The sequence below is a fragment of the Globicephala melas genome, chromosome 17, assembly GCF_963455315.2.
Source record: "Globicephala melas chromosome 17, mGloMel1.2, whole genome shotgun sequence".
Lineage (NCBI taxonomy): Eukaryota > Metazoa > Chordata > Mammalia > Artiodactyla > Delphinidae > Globicephala > Globicephala melas.
This window is the reverse complement of record NC_083330.1, coordinates 4,309,356-4,326,984: the sequence shown is the minus strand read 5'-3', so window position 1 is coordinate 4,326,984 and position 17,629 is coordinate 4,309,356. Positions and strand designations below refer to the sequence as shown.

At 45.3% G+C, this 17,629-nt stretch overlaps 1 protein-coding gene across 1 annotated transcript in view; it reads right to left on the bottom strand.

Moving 5' to 3' along the window:
• Positions 1 to 3,965: 3,965 nt before the first annotated feature.
• XKR4 (XK related 4) overlaps positions 3,966 to 17,629 on the bottom strand; it is a 322,053-nt gene continuing 308,389 nt past the window's right edge. Inside the window, exon 3 of the mRNA XM_030859749.2 lies at positions 3,966 to 6,353. Coding sequence (XP_030715609.2) covers positions 5,407 to 6,353 — 947 coding nt within the window. The 3' untranslated portion in view covers positions 3,966 to 5,406. The remainder of the gene's footprint in view (positions 6,354 to 17,629) is intronic.

Genomic DNA, 17,629 nt, shown 5'->3' with positions numbered 1-17,629 from the left:
TGACTTGTGTCAGTATATTATGGCAATGATTTTAGCAAAGAAATTAGACATTAACTGACCCCTTATTTAGCAGAACATAGGCCCACAAAAGGTTAAAGTTTTACATTTCTGCGCTAGATCACTGCATGCAATATTACAAAGCATCTGATTGTTTTTTCTTATGGAATCTAGAGAAAGAGCTTCAGATGGATGGCAAAACAACATGATGCCTCCAACACTCAAGGGAGAGCGCCTGAACCCCTCGTTTCTGCGGGTAAACGGCTGTTTGCCACTTCCTCCATTTGGCTTTCTGCTGTCGTGCGAGCTCGCGCCTAATTGCTACAATGAGCAAAATTAAATGGCGTATCGTGTTTTTAGACAATTTCACCCACGTGCCGCAGAGCTTTACTTTGGAGTTTGATCACAAACTCTTATTGCATCTTCCCGTGGGCCCATATTTAGGACAGCCACTGGACAAGATGTACCTCCACAGGGAGCCCTCTGCAGTAGACAGTGCAACCTGCCCCGGTGAGGAGAGGAGGTGGCACCCGACCGTCAAGATCGTTTCACAGCCTGATACAGGGCGGGACCAGAAACTTGGAAACGGAGGTGGGGTGGGGGTGATTGAGGGAAATGGCCCATCCTTAGCCATTTTGAAAGGCTCCTGCTTCAGTTGGGGAGAAAGGGTGTTATGAGTCACAAACTGGCAGAAGCCATCATTTTGATTGTTTTCAAAAGTGACATTGGGTTGCTGAAGATAAATGAACATGAGTTGATTTGCCTCCATCACTGAAATTAGAGAAACGATCACCTCAGTCCTGCCGTGTTTCCACCACGCACATCAACCATCCTCTGAGCTATTTTTCTGAAAGACAGCCTGAGCTATTTTTAAAAGGCTTTAAGGAATTCTCCTTAGAAACATATAAACGCAGGCAACTCATCCGGTAATGATGAGAAACAGTAATGGCTAAGGGCAAAGACTCGTCAGAATGCAGTCTCAAAAATGGTTCAATAGAAAAGAAATTTCTGGATTCTTGTCCAAACATCGTGTCAGAGCTTGTTTCCACTCAATGGCATTTGGTACACTTAAAGGCAAATATGTAACCTTACATAATCCTGCTAAGGACACCAGAGGTTTTCTTTGCTCCATTCAATCTGTTCAGATAAAGAAACTTTGAAATGACAGTGGTTGAGAGTCTGCCTGCCGATGCAGGGGACGCGGGTTCGTGCCCCGGTCCGGGAAGATCCCACATGCGGCAGAGCGGCTGGGCGCGTGAGCCGTGGCCGCTGAGCCTGCGCGTCCGGAGCCTGTGCTCCGCAACGGGAAAGACCACAGCACTGAGAGGCCCGCGTACCGCAAAAAAAAAAAAAAAAAAAAGAAGATGAGATCCTTGAGGGGGGGAAATTCATACAAGCTAAAAGTGCTAAATTATATCTAGGTATTTCCAACCAAAGTTCACAAGTGTCCTGATGTCTTACAGACACATGGGCTCTACGCTTGGGCTGATGCCAAAAAGGAGCTGGGGAAAAAACTTTTAATCTATAAGTTCACGTGTCAATAATATACCAATTGATATGCATGAAAGGGGCAGTATATACTTTACTCTTTTCATCTCTTACTTTAGTTGTGTGTGTGTGCGCGTGTATTATATGTAATATGTATCTGTTATCCATACCATACACACGTATATACAATATTTCTTTAAAAAGTCATTGAGCTTTCAATTATTCCTATTCACTTTTCATTGGTTTAATTACTTCATTTATTCATAGAGCCAAAGGAATTGGGCATTTAGAAATTAAGTATAAATACTTCAATGTATTTTATCTTCAGATTATCTTTGTATTTTCTCTTTTGCTAATACTTGAATTGCATATTCTTGCCATGTCAGTAGGAAAATTTATTTCATTTGTCGTGTTCACAGCAGTATCATAAAGGAATAGGAACAAAGTGTCCTCAAAGTCAAGGTTACTGAACTAGATAGTATATCGTTAAGTAGGACAATGGAAATAGGAGAAGATTTAAAGGACATAGTCATTTTGGGGGATCAAACTTTGACTTACATGGAGAAAAAAAATTTTTTTTTCCACACAAATACTTAAAGTCTCAGTGTGGTTAAGATACATATGGTCCTTCATTTCAAATAAGGTTTTGTTGAGAAATGCTAATTTAGAAGTGAAAAAAATTTATAATATTTTCTTTTAGAAAATTTCATGGTCCTATGCAAAAACCAAGCACTAAGAACAGACCCCTCACCCCCTACAGGGGACCCAAGTAGACCCAGCCCAGGAAGTTAGTTGGAGTCCACAGATAAAGAATCCAGCGTTTCCAATTCGTATGCTAACCACGGCTGGCTCTTTTTGGATTCTTGAGTTACTCTCTGTGGAGTGGACGTTGTAATGGTAAATTGAAAATAAAATCTTAGGAAGAACTAAGCTATACATATGAAAATCAAACTTTGTTCCTTCGTATGTTGACAATGTCTCTTTAAATCCTAATACTTTAAACTCTCTGTTATCGGTGGATCTAGAAACTAATACACGTTCTCATCACCACACAGTCTGATGGCAATGCGGCACTTTAGGAATCATGGAAGCAAGATTAAGTCATGATTCTCCTTGGAAGTAAAAATGTTTTTGTTCTTGTTTGTAATCTTGAGAAAGTGTGTAATTTATAACATGGTGGAGATGTCATTGCCTTCACAAGAATTTTTGACTAAAACATCAAAATCTTCAAGTATGCTGGATAACAGAGTATTTACAGTATTTGGGAAATCACTGAAAAATTTAAACTTCTTACTTGCACCCTCCTGACTGCATTCTCACCTCCAAGACAAAGCACAGTACGTCACTTTTTTAGCCACACAGCACTTATTTTGACTCTTGACTTGTTAAATGAAGGATCAAGTTGAGAAATAATTTAGGACTTACATGATTGAAGAGTGATGGGGTCTGTTGTGTTTGTTGACTGACATTATTATAATCTATTATTTACTCGTGGAATCAAAGGTAGAGTTCAACTGAGCAATTCAATTTCCAAAGATCATTAATTAATGAAGCTAGTGACTCGTGGTTCGGCACCAAAGTGAAGAATCTGCCATTATAATCATGTTTTTCCTTCTACAGTTGGGGGTGGGATGTTTTCACTAACTGCTGACAAGAAGAGCGTCTTCCTGGGCCTCTACTGGTGACTAGATAATGTTTTCACATCCAAACAAAAGGCTATTATCTTTTAGTGGACTCTTGCTTGAAGGATCAAATCATGGAGTACTAGGGAAATATGTCTACTGATAAAAATCATCCATTTTTTAGAACATTGCTTTGGGGCTTTGTACCAAAGGAAGTCCTAGGTCGAGCCCTCTGTCACTTCCTGTGGGTGTCATCATAGGGACAGCGGTCTCTGTAGGATACACCCATTACAGCTGGTGGCTCTAGACCTTGACTATTTAAAGTTAATTGGACAGTCCAAAAAACTGAATATGTTACACTGATTTTTTTTTTAAGTGACTTGACTAATATTTAGTATATCGGTTGGGTTAATATAAAACCAGGGAAGGAAGTTTAAGACATCTTCCACTGTGGTCAGGTTTGTCATAACAGATGGAAGAAAGTAATCACTTACATCTTTGATTTCCTGGGAAACATTGGCCAGTCTTGACAAGCCCTTTCTAGTTAAGCTGATTCTCTTGTCCCCTGATATTCTGATAGCACCCTTGGCCAGGTTCCTGGGGGCACCAACATGGCAAAGTAGGGTGATCTTGCAAGAGACGCATGTTCTTAACCTGCCGAGGCAGGTTGACGGGATCTGTGGACCAGTTTCTGACATCCCAAGTAACTATGATGCTTAAAGTATTTTAAACGATTCCAGGTCTATAAAAAAAGTGATGATGCTTATATGTATACCCTATATTTTTTTATTACAAAAATATTGAAATAATCCATGAGTTATTCCACTCTGCACCAACTATAAAAAAATACTATCAAAGTTTGACCGGCACTTTTAATGCAACAAAAAGCACCATGACTGGGGGACGCTGGGAACAGAAAGTGGGGAACGTTTACTTGTTGGACGGAGGTATTTAAAACCCAGAAGCTTGTTGTAAGAGTGCGACTTTACAAAGGACTCAAATACGAATCTTAGCTGGATCTAGTGATAAGCCCTCAATCGGTTCAGAAGGGTTTTCTTATAGCATATTCACTGCATCTGTCTGCTCATACTTACTAAAATGTGTCCCAAAGCCTCTAAAAGACACACCACTTTGACCTTGGATGGGGCAGGGGGAGTCTGTACACAGCGAAGAACTTGACTGTTCGTGCTCTCTTCCGCTTTCGTGGGGCTCACGCCTCGTGCTCAGCCCTTCAGGGCGTCCCCGTCAGTCCCGTGCTGGACGGTGTTTGGCACTAGAAGGGCGTGGCGTGGCGTGTTCTGGAATCCGGCCTCTCCGCACTCACGCACAGCCTCCACTCCTGGACCTGAGCACAGCCCGGCTCTCGCTCCGCTCTGCCTCGACCTTCCCGTGTGAGCTGCACAGGCCGGGAAATCAGACGCTCATTTTGCCTTTTTCTCCCGCTTCCTCTTCGTGGTTTTATCAAATTTTGGCAATTGAATACTGCATCCTGATTATCAGTGAACTTTCATCCCCAAGGTATCTAGCTCCTTGGTCTCATCCAAAGCCAGCCATGGGCTGCGTGGGGTATCTGTCATGAAAGACGTTCTCAACGGAAAATTTAAAATGAAAAAAAATCCTGACGTGTTGAAAACGAACCATTCCATCAATTCTAATACATGCGTAAACACACTTGGGTTTTCTGTCCATTGGATAGGCTTTTCACGCATGGGATTGGTTTTCACGTGAGAATGGTTTATGCATTCTTTCTAAGCTTTACTTTTTTTTTTTTTTTTTTTCTGGAGTCTTGAGGAATATGTTTTCTCTCTCTTTGCTTTTATATTCCCGTGGGAATCACAGCTTTGCATCAAAAGAAATCACCTAAGCTATTTTGACAGGATCGGTGTGTGTGTGTGTGTGTTAGTGTGTGTGTACACGTGTGTATGACTCAGTATATTTTTATGCAAAGATCAGTTAACTCCATCCAAACACCCTACTGATCGGAGGCAACATTTCCCATAATAATAGTACCCTCAGGTGGATGTGCTGAAAGGCGGGGCAGGAGGGGTTGGTGGCAACAAGGGGTCCTACTGAGCTGGCCTGTTCCCTTCAGATGGAGCAGTAGGGTCTCTGGGCTGCTTTTTCCAAGGAGGCCAGCAGCAGGCTGTCAGCTGATGGAGGGCCAGACACGCATCCTGATGATGGCCAGACTGCGACCGGCACAGCTCGCTGCCCTACTCCAGGGCGGAGTTTCATTATCGCCGCGGCCCGGCTGTCACCCCTGGGTCTGGAGCTTGCGGCCCCTCCAAGCCCTCTTGCTTTACAGGGTGGTTTCGTACTCCAGCCGTTCCTGGATGAGAGCATCGTCTTTGTACTGCAGCCTCGGAGGCGACGGGGAACCTTCAAAGGCTAAAATGGCCTTTCGGAGGCTTCGGTCCAAGACGTGTCTCTCCCACGCTGGGTACCTATTCCTGAACAGGTCAATTTTAATGACAGATTCTTCAATCCGTGGTGGGCGAGAGGACGGGGTGGACGGGGCCGTGGGTCTCACCTGAAACACAGGCACGCACCCGTCCCGCTCTGCGAATTTCTGGTCGCGGTCGCCGGCCACGCTGCGGGTGTTGGAGAGGGACCGCAGGGCGCTCGTGGCCACTTCTGGAGACGGCGTGAAGGCAGCGGCGGGGTCCCCACAAGCACAACTTGGGGATCGCCCGAGTCTGGGTCCGTTGGGGTGAAAGAAGGCATAATACATCAGCATAAAAACAACGCCAGTTAAAAAGCTGCTGAACACCACACACAGCGCTGGGATGGCAAACGCGTCCGCGATCTGGGGAGCCTTGTAGAGGTACCAGAGGGCACTCAAGGCCGTGTTTTCCACAAGGATCACAAAATAGTAAATGAAGAGCCGGCAGCGTGTCCTGCCCTCCTTGACGTTGAACCAGCTGAAGATGTAGATGATCCCCACCACCATGTCGAACACGATCTCTTCCCATTTGGTGATACAGAACTCTGTCTCACAGTGGACGATCCAGAAGGTCATGACGCACCAGTGAAGGACGATGAAGATCCCAAAGTAGAGCTGGAAAACCGAGGCGAAGAGCGCGAAGGTGATGACCCTGGCCGCGATGGTGAAGAATTGCCAGCAGAACTGGAGGACCACGGCCATGTAGCTGATGGGCTTCTTGTCATCACGAGAGTCCCGGAGGGCCTTCTGGTAGGAGGCCAAGGCCCAAGCCAAGGACACGAGGGAGGCGGCCGCTGTGAAACCTGCAAAGGCAAGCAGGAAGACAGGCTGTCAAAAGCGAGATGCAGTGTCGTTCCTGGAAAGAAGCCACGTGGGGCTGGGGGCTCGGGGCAGGCTAGCTTCTACCACAGCAAAGCTCTTCATTTCTCTGAGTTTTAGCTGGACCAGACACTCAGAGGGGGGTCCTAGGATCTGTCCTCTAAGGGGCCCCAACTATATGGACAAGACATGAGGCTAATGGGAGTGCTCCTGGGGACCAGCACAGAGCCTGGGGCTGAAGATGGGACGGGTGTTAGCTTTCTGTGTATTCGGTGTAAAGAGACTAGGGAAGTCCTTTTGTCTGGCGGGAATATAACTGTGGATGGGAGGTAGACAGAACTTGGTTGCTATTTCATCTTTGCCACTCATGACCTGCATGACTTTGGACAATCATTTAAATTGGCGTCCTCATTCAGAAAGTGGATGATCTCCAGGGCTCCCTGTCAGCTTTGAGATTCTGTGATTGAAAGGGACAAATAATGACAGGAAACTTGAGGGGCTAGTTGGTTCACCTTTCTGCTTCTAAACAAGAATAAATGTAGTTCATTCACCAAAGAAAGTTAACTGCATCTTGAAAATAAGAAAAGGGGCCCATGGAATCTCCTTGGCCACGTTTCTTGTGATACCTGGTGTGCAGTCTGTCCTGATACGATCCGAGACTCTTCCTACAGCTTCCTTCCACTCAGAAGAAGAAATGTCTGCTCACCATCACGCACCTCTTATTCTTTCACAAATTAAATATTGCACAGAAATCACGTATCAACCGCTTTTCTTACTATGCAGTGAGCCCCATTTGGTGAGTATCCCCCCCAAAAGTATGTTTCCAAATTAAAAAAATCATTCTTATCGCTCTCCTCCACTTTTGCTCCACCTGCTGTGTCTGAAATGTCACCTCTGTGGTCGTGGTGGGGACGAGGGCTCACCTGAAAACACACCACCTCCTTCAGGAGAGAGCTCTCTGGGGAGTTCCACGTTGTCACTGACACGTCAGGTCAGTCTGCATCGCAGCTGGTTTACTTAATAAGCCGTAACGAGGCTTACCAACGCTAACAAAGGTTCTGTGCGTTTTTAAGTCCAGCTGGCTTTTCCTCACCAGATCTACTCCTAAACATAGTTCTCCCGCTATGGAATGGGGGTTGCCAACAACTTAGGATGGAGTTTGCGCTTTTCTTCTTATACTTTAATAGAGAAAAGCTGTTGTCTATGGTCCTTGAAGGATGAATTTCAAAAAATGACTTTTGTGGGAAAGAGCCACACTGATTGATAGAAAAAACATTCAACCTCGAAAACCATTTCTTACACATTCTCCTTGAGAAAGGTGAACTCCAAAAAACAATTATTGATAAAGAAAATATTTTCCAACAACGCGTCTCATGTCTGCTCCCAGTCAAGCCAGCAGAGCATCCCCATCTTACACTGGGCCTTCAGGTGTTTTTCCGGCCAGCAAAAGACCTTTCATTACTGCAACCCTCAGGCAGTGTAGGCAACATTCCTAGGTCCGTTAGCCACCAGTGCACAAAGGAGTTTGCGATAATATAACTTCTAGGCAGTGGAAGCACCAACATCTATTCTAAAGCACCTCCAAGAGTGAGAAGAGAGGGAAGGAGGAAAAGTTACAGAAAGAAGAAACAAGGTGAGAGGATGGGAGATAAGAGGTGATGGAATAATGATGCGAAGGACATACTTATGATCAGTTTCGTGTATAAGAACAAAGCATAGTGCCATTTGAATGTCAACACCCGTGTGTGGGACGCAGAAGCCCTCAGGAGCTCGCTCCTCATTGGCACCATTCGCGACGGGGCGGGTTGCTTCTTGCACAGACTGTGTTCTCCTTATGCATTTGAGCTGTGCACCTGGCCTGCTTCTCCGCCTGCACGCCCTCCGGGTTTCCACCCGCCCGCATCCTTCGGGACCGCGCGGAGCACAGCGCCACCTTCAGGAGGATGGCTGCATTGTTGGTCAGGCTCTAGCCAAGGAAGGAGCGAGCGACTCCATCGGGCAGTCAGATCAGGGTGCCAGTTATTGAAGGCTGTTATTCAAAGCAGTGAAAATAGTAAACAACAACAACACACTTTACGTGTACAGCATCCTAAAATTATCCGTTGTCAGATTTTACGAGAATTGGAAAATTAGCTTCATCCAAATTCCCCTGTAATCATCACCCCTTTTATTATTACGCCCTAAAATAGGAATTCAGCCTGCATTTGACACCACATGAAATTGTTATGACAGTATTCTGGCAGTGGAAAAATGAAGATTTTCTATCAGCTTTGCTTTCTACGTATCTTACAATTTAAAAAGTCATTACCAATGGCAAATTCCGTGCCCATCGTAACCGTTCCCTTCATGAATTATCTGTTTCACAAGAACTAGAATTTCCCTTGTTCATTTGATGGTGATTTTCTTTTTCGTCTGTTTAGCAATTAATTTGTATAAGACAAATATATGCCTGAACGGAAAATAGGGGCCATTTTAGAATTGCTCCTCATTACAAATTCACACCCACCATGAAACGCTTTAATTCTTTTGCTTTTTATGCAAATGACATCAGCTCAGTTGTTTCAAATGCCAACGTAGATGTCCTCCACAAGGCACTGTGTTATTATAGGGGTAGAATTCTCTAGAACTTCTGGGGCGCCGGGCTGGAACACGGAACTCTAAGCGCTCCTTTAGCCAACAACATATATTTTAACTTTTTATTTGAAAAGAATTGTAAACTTACAGAAAAATTGCAAGAATGAAAATAGTAATTGGACACATAGATCTTTGCCCAGATTGTCATTCGGCCTCATTGGCTTTATCACTGCCTTCTCTCTCTCTCTCTCTCTCTCTCAAACATTTGAAAGTATATTGCACACACCACAGCCGCTGTGTTCCAAATTTACAGGTTGAAATCCTACCCCCTAAAGGTGATGGTATTAGTAGGTGGGGCCTTTGGGAGGCCCTCACGAGCAGGAACCCTGGAGAGAACCCTAACTCTTCTGCCATGTAAGGATATCACGAAGAGTCTTCCACCCAGAAGAGAAGAGGGCTCTCACCAGAACGTTCTGGAACCCTGACTTCCAGCTTCCAGATTCCAGAACTGTGAACAAGATGTTTCTACTGTTTATAAGTCCGTGTATATAAGTCCGTGGTATTTTGTTATAGCAGCTGGAAAGGACCAGCACAATGATTCTTTACCCTAAAATATACCAGTGTCTCTCTCCTACGAAGAGGGGTATTCTCTTAGATAACATTTAGCGACTTCAGTCCATTTAACATTGGTACAATTTTTCTTTTTAATCCACCATCAGTGTTCCATTTTCATCAATCGGCAAACAATGTCCATCACAGGATTTTCCCTCTGGTATAAGATTGAGTCTAGACCCAGGTATTGCATTTGCTTGTCTTATCCATTTAGTTTTCTTTAATCTGGAATGTTTGCACAGACTTTTTTTGCCTTTTATTATTTGGCATTTTTTGCAGAGTACAGTACCTAAAAAAGAAAGAAAGAGAGAGGGAGAAAGAAAAAGGAAAGAAAAAGAAAAAGGAAGGAAGAAAAGTGTTCCTCTGCCTCATTTTGGGTTTGTCTGTCTGTTTCCTCACAGTTATGCGTTCTAAGCTGGAATACTACATAAGTGACACCGAACAATATTATTCCCATCACATCATTAAAATACTAAAATATAAAGATTCCTTCTGCAGTCCTGGGAGGTGTACGGTGGGTCTCATAGTATTTTCTTTCAAAACAATGAATAGCATATAGCTCATGAAAACTTCATTCTAAGGTAAAAACCAGCTCCAGGGGACTCCATGGGATCACACTATTTATTCAAACGTTAAAAAAGGTGATAAGACCTCAGAGCTTCCCTAGTGCAACAATCTCATTTTAAAGAAAAGAAACTGAGTCTTACTCTCTCTCAGGCGTTAAATGATTTATCGACCCTCCTTCCTCTCCCTAACTTGTCTCCAGTGGAAATTATGGAAGAGGTGTGGGCAAAAGTTCTATCATCTGCATTTAAACATTATCTCCTCTTGGAAATAATGGATAAAGGGATTAGGATGGGATATAAGACCCTTGAAGTATTACAATCCCAGAGATCATTGTATGTTGAAACCTCTAAACTAGAAGGGGACTACTTCTGGCTCCTGAATGAAATTAGTTCTCTCCAGGAGTATGTTTTATATCAAGCACACCCCCGCCCCCATTCTCTTCCTTCAGATCACTTATCCCAGCTTATAGTTATGTTTTATTTTGTGCTTGTTTAATCATTGTGTTTCTTACTGGAGTGGACCTTTAGGGAAGGAAAAGTACCTGCTTATTTACTTTTCTGTCATTTTGTGCCTTGCATGGTACCTGGCATATATTATGACTTGGAAGGAAGAAAGAAAGAAAGAAAGAGAGAGAGAGAAAGAAAGAAGGAAAGGGGGGGGAGGGAGGGAGGGAAGGAGGGAGGAAGGGAGGAAGGAAGAAAGGAAGGATTCTAAAGATAGAGTCAGAACCACAGATAGAATGAGACGTTCAAAAACTGTGCACCATTCTTCATTGCTCTCCTGTTCTGCTTCTTTGCAATTTCAGTCTGAGCTGCAAATGCCAAAACACTGTGAAATGAAACCTGTCCTCCCGTTGTGTCGTTCGTGGCCTGAGTGTAAACAAGTGTTCCTGGAAAAAACCTAGAGAATGCTTTATAGGATTTATAGCCTAATTCCCTGGATGTAGGAGACTCAGGGAATTGAACCAAGTACTCTAATTCTTTGATTCTTCGACAAACAGAATGAGCCTGTCTCTTTCCTTCTCCCTAGGGAGGGCAGAACTGCCCTCCTGTAGCCCTTCCCCTGCTACAGGCCAGCCAACAGTTAGTCTCAGGGAAACCACCTGGCCACTGGCCCATGTTCACAACGAATCTGCAGCTGGTGAGAAGGGCTCTTTTTTTTTTTAAAAGAAATTATTATTGTGTAAAATTTCAAACATACATAATAGCAGAGAGAACAATAGAACAGGTATACACTTCATGCCGAATTAACTCCTAGGTCTGAGTTCTGAAATCCATCACGAGGGAAGCGTGAGGTTTGGCCGGCAGGGGGCGCCTCTCGACGGAGCGTTGGCTCGCGCCTTCCTGAATCTTCCTGATGCCCCTCTCCCTCTACTGCGAGACAGAAGAGCTGTGCTGGAAGCTGACTCGCCGATAGCTGATGTTTCTCGGCTCTTCCTGGGAAGCCTGAACTGGTAGCTCTCAGCGCGACTCCCTCTAGCTCAGCTGGTCCCCCAGCCACCTGCCAGCGCTCCCTTTCCCCCGAGACAGGAAATGCTGTGCTCTACCTTGAAAAGCCACATCTCTCCGGTTAATCCCTCCTCATCTTTCAGTTTCCAGTTTAAGCACCATTCCTCTGCTTAGGGAAGCCTGTCCCATTTCCTAATCTAAGTCCAGCTCCCCTGCTATAAGCGCGCACCACACCTTGTGCTCTGCACACGCACCTCAGCGTGCCAGCAGCATCTCTCTGCTTGGGTACCAATTTCCGAAAATAGCCCATTTGTCATCCAGTAGCTGCTCTCATATTGATTGCCTCCCAATCTGCCCACCATCTCGATCGCAAACTTATTTCCCTTCTTTCCACCCCATTTCTCCATCCTGTCAATTTCAACATGTTTTGGAGGAAATTTTAAGTATTTTCTCACCAATGGTTTGGGAACGGATGATTTACAACTTAACTCTCCTCGTTATGGAGGCGAGATTATCACATGACCATTCATAACGTATATAGTCTTTCATCACAAACAGGATAACTTTTTCCCCCTAAAGTACAGTCCCTGAACAAACAGACAAAATATTGAATTTTAGATGACCACATAATGTTGATTTCTTGCAGTCAAAACAAGTTATGGTTTCCTTTTTTTCCCCTTCTTCACTCAAGTCACAGAAGATAAAACCTACAGCTTTTGACTTTGAGTTCTGAGTTTCTCTTACCCAAAAGAAAGATATACACTCTAAAAAATAAATTAAAAAAGAAAGTTACAGTTCCGTTAGTGAGTAGGAGGCACATAATCAGAGACAAGGAGGGAGTGTTTGTGGGGTCCTTGCTTTTGTGCACAGGGATGAGCTAGGTACCTACAGCCTTTGTCCAATTTAAATTTCATGATGACAGTTTGAGGCAAGCACTGCTTTGCATTCAGGGAAACAGAGACCCAGAGTGAGGCTAAGTAACTTGCCCAAGCTGATGTGATTAGCCAGGAGGATAGACGTCTGAATTCATGGATTCCAAGCTCTGCACCATGACCACAGACTGGATGGGATCGGCAGCCACAGCAGGTGGGATGCGGTGTGGACAAGTGTGTGAGGTGTAGAACTCTGGGCCGGTGGGACGGAGATGACCCCAGAATAGTGCCACCCTCAGGGGTCTGACCCCAAAGGCTTCCATCCAGCTGCTCCTTCAGACTCACCGTGACCACACTTATTCCCAGGCCAAGGGATCCCATTTGGGTTTCTTTGCAAAAAATGGATCAGAAGCACAAACACCTAGGAGGAAAATCAGGCTTTTCTTATCTTCGTATTTTCTGGACTAAACAGCCCTCCTAATTTTCCTGATTTTTTTTTTTTTTTTTTTTTTTGGCCACATCACACAGCTTGTGGGATCTCAGTTCCCTGACCAGGGATCGAACCCTGGCCCTCAGCAGTAAAAGCATGGAGTTCTAACCACTGGACCACCAGGGAATTTCATTTCCTGATTTTTTTTTTTTTTTTTTTTTTTTTGCGGTACGCGGGCCTCTCATGGCCTCTCCCGTTGCGGAGCACAGGCTCCGGATGCGCAGGCTCAGCGGCCATGGCTCATGGGCCCAACTGCTCCGCGGCACGTGGGATCTTCCCCGACCGGGGCACGAACCCGCATCCCCTGCATCGGCAGGCGGACTCTCAACTACTGCGCCACCAGGGAAGCCCTCCTGAATTTTTATCTGTGGAAAAATGTTGCCCAATTCAAGAGTAGCTGGTCATGAAACCAGAAAGGTTTTCCATTTCTTCAGCATGTTTAGAGCTTGTCTCTTAGTTACAGAGATAAAAGCAGGAGATCCACTTGGCTGGACTCTTACTGAATTCACCTAGTTGAAAGAATGTAATAATTGAAAAAATGTAAAACCCCCTATGCTGTGATCTTTGTGGAGTGAGGTGAAGGGAAGGAAAGTAATACAAACTTCACTGGGTCTAAGATGTTCGAAATCTTCTTGCATTGAAACCATTTTATCTCTGTTTTAAACCTTGTAATAGTTGTGATTAAAAATATTTAAATGCTTTAATATGTTTAATTTTGGTAGGGATACGCACTCTTCTCGTAATCCATCCTGAGGATTTCAGCTTCTTTGCAAGGCAAATTTAAGGCTGCTAAGGAGTTGATAAGGGAAACACTGAATTGAAATTTTAAAAAGTATTTTAATAGGAAAGCAGTTGAAGAAAGTTGTTGGGAGAAGCAAAGTGTCTCTCCTCCTTAAGAAATGTGGAAAGTAATTGCCTTCTAACTGGAAGAAAAAAATCTTAGGTGATCTCACATAGCTTCAGCTCATCTTAATTTTTAAATTATTTTTAGATTAAAAGAAAAATCCCAAGAAGGCAAGCGTTCTGTGTGTAGGAATTTGAAAACATCTAATAGTTCTTCTCTAGGAAAAAATTCTGTATTTAGGAGAAGGTGAGAAGTCACCATTCTTTGTACAGTATTACAAATTGCAAGGTTAAATTTATATTGAAAATAAAAAGATGATAGAAATGACTACTCAAAAGACATAAAATAAGTAAGCCGAGAGGCCCAGTAGAATTAAATTTTTCTTTAGAGTAAGTTTATTTTCCATACCATTTTTTTTTTTACTATCAGTCACTCTATTTTTTTCTTATAGATTAAAAAAATATATTTATTTATTTATTTTAGTTTTGGCTGCTTTGAGTCTTCATTTCTGCGTGGGCTTTCTCTAGTTGCAGCGAGCGGGGTCTACTCTTCGTTGCGGTGCGCGGGCTTCTCATTGTGGTGGCTTCTCTTGTTGCGGAGCACGGGCTCTAGGCACGTGGCTTCAGTAGTTGTGGCTCATGGGCTCAGTAGTTGTGGCTCGTGGGCTCTAGAACACAGGCTCAGTAGTTGTGGCGCACGGGCTTAGCTGCTCCGTGGCATGTGGGATCTTCCCAGACCAGGGCGCGAACCTGTGTCCCCTTCACTGGCAGGCAGATTCTTAACCACTGTGCCGCCAGGGAAGCCCTCTATGTTTTTCTAGAAGTTTTCGTCTGTTGGATGGTAGGGGGTGTAGTGGGGCAAAATGAAGAGAAATGAAAATGCCAAAAACAGGGACAGAGACAGGCAGACAGCAGCTGTAACCTTCTCTCACCTGGCAAACAGGGACACGGATGGACAAGAGCAAAATTAAAATAATAATTTTAAAAAAGACCCGATGTGGTTGACTGCTCTGTGGTTGACTTTCCACATTGTTTAGCCCCTTTATTCCTCACAGCACCACTTCTTGAATGGAAGTATTTTGTCCATTTTACAGATGGGGAAACTGAGGCTCAGAGAGATGAAATATTCTTATCAAAGGGCGGCAAACTTTTTCTGTAAACATAAGAAATATTTGGGGTTTTGTAGGTCGTATGGCTCTCTGTCAGAAGAGTTCAACTTTGCCCTTGTAGGGAGAAAGCAGCCGTAGACAATACTTAAACGGAAGAAAAAGTAGGTGATGGGCTGCATTTGGTCCATGGGCCTTAGTTTCCCGAACCCTCAGCCGACCCATGGACACATTTTTAACAAGTAGCAGAGTTAGGATTTATACCCACATTTTTCTGACTTTAAACTCCCTAAACTCATTGAACCATTTTGGACCAATGATGAAACCTGGTAACTTTGGGAACACTTTTTGAGGTGGCTATAGTGTGATCGCTGTCTGGATTAAAGCCCAGAGGCCCTGTCACCATTCACCCAACCAAAGAAATGAAGCTACAGGAGTGCGCTGTTGCACGGTATCCTGTACGTAGGAAGACGTCTGGGCACGAACAGTCGACTTAAAGTTATCTAATCAGGAGCACCAATGCCACACCTCAGTAAGCTTAATCATTTCCAGAAAAGCAGGTAGGCATCTGCAAAGTGAAAGGGCAAGATGGCCCCCGGGTTCAGGCGGTTCCCCACCTGTGGACAGACCAGCTCCTGCTACCGTACCAGTGGAAGCGTCTGAGACAGAGTCTTTGGCTGTTTCTCTTCCCTTGTGTCCCAAGGGGCTTCTACAGTCTGCCATGCATGTAAATGTGATGGCCCGCATGCCACCAATCACCTGCTAGTGTCACCAGTATAGACAGTTACTGGCCTGTTTAGAAGGATCTGTGATTCAGGGCATCCCTGGGAGAGTGACAGAGTCTGGGTCCCCGGGGTTTAAAATCAAGTATTAATTCTAATGAAGGCTGCTGTCTACGCACCCACATTCAGAGTTATTCATGCTTAGAGAACTTGGAAGGGGGCCCAGAGGATACAAAATGGTGACACTAACCCAGGGTAAATAGAATTAACAAGAGTGAAGCACTCAGGGGCGGCAGGTGGCCGGTGTCGGGTGGGTGGCGAGGTCGGAACAGAGCCAAAGATGTGTTCTGGGAGGGCGGGGCGCCGGCATGTGATGCTCGCGGTGACCTGAGGAGGCGTAAATATTTGTGTCTCTGGACACGAGAGCCAAGAAGGTCTTTTCTGGTAGGAGAGTTGAGAATCTGCCTACATGGAAGAGAAGAAGGTGAAAAGAATGCCGCTGATGGAAGAGGGTCCAAAGCGGAGACCTGGGAGGACACACCAGCCGGCCTGTGTGTGGACACGTGTGTTTGGTGCCCTCGTCCAATGATAGGAGGATAACAGGGTTGCATCCTGAAGGCCCAGACCCAGGTCCTCCCCTGCTTCCCTCCTCTCTGTCCCTCCCTCCATGCTTTCCTCTGACAAACACTGACACCTATTAAGTGCCGATCGCTGAGGACACAAACGCAGGTCCCTAGAGGGACAGCACGTGGGCGTGGGAAAGAGACATACTCCAACGTGGTGAGCAGAGTGCAGAGGAGAGAAACAGACTGTACCCCGAGGGGAGACAGCCCAGCCAGGAGCCGAAGCTGAAGGTGTGGCCGAGGCTGGAGTGAGGGCGTTTGAGCAGCGGAGAGCTGGCCAGGGAAGCCAAGAGACCATGGACGTGACACGCCAGGCAGGAGGATGGGGGCCTTGCCTGGGAGCCAACGGCTCCTTCAGGAGCTTGGCGGTGAGGCGCGTGTGAGCCCTGAGTGGCTGGGAGACACCCCCGGCAGAGGTGGGGGGCTTGGCAACACATCCATGAAAATGGGGGGAAACTCTACCTACTGACCCTGAGCCTCTGCGCAAGTCACCGGATTACACCTGTTCTTCACAGGTTTGAGTGAGGGTCCATGAACGTGTGCTCTTTAAAGTATTGGTGAGCAGAAAACTCTCTACAGAAATAGGATTAGCCTCTCCAAAGCCTAGCTTTCCTCTTAATTTTGCACCCTCTGCCCCCTCCCCAGGAGCTCTTTTATGTCTGGATTCTTACTGAAGGAGGTTGGCTTCAAGACAATAACAGGACAGAGAAAGAATAGGATAGCAGGTACAATTTATAGCGCAAAGACTTTTTCTCTTTACAGATACGAAAGCAATTCTTTTGACAGGATCCAGTTTCTAAAAGTCACTTGGAAATAGGAGGAAAAAATAGTTGGCATTACCTACATAGGTGGAATGTGTACTTCATTTTATTTGGATTAAAAGCAGGTAAGATGGAAGCCACTCAGTTGAAGGAAGGAGCGGAGGTGGAGATACGGTGTCAGGGATGCAGGGAAGTCTCAGGCAGGAACAGGTCTCCGTGGCCCCATCTTGAGAAACCCAGGTGATGGGGACAGTGTTGGTCACAGGATTTCCCTTAACTGTGTACAAGAAGCGAGGCTCCCTGCAGGAGGGCAGGGCGCGGCCTGGGGCCCTCCCGAGAACGCAGAGGGGGCGGTGCGTCGGGGGGAGCAGCTGCCCCCAGACCGCCTTGAGGCCCTCGGGAAGGACAACGGACTCTTCATTTATCTGCTTTCCATTGCTTCTTTCCGCTCGCTTCATTCCTCAATTTCTGGCGGAAATGGATGTCCTTTCAAATAAAAGCCCTTTTTACACCATGATGTAGCGTTCTCGAAGGATCCCCAACGTCGAATTGTGGGGCTCCTGCGGGCTTCAGGAAAGAGGCCTTTTGGGGGGTGAGGGCTGGAACCCCCGCTTCTGCTCTCATTTCCCGGCGCCCTGTCCT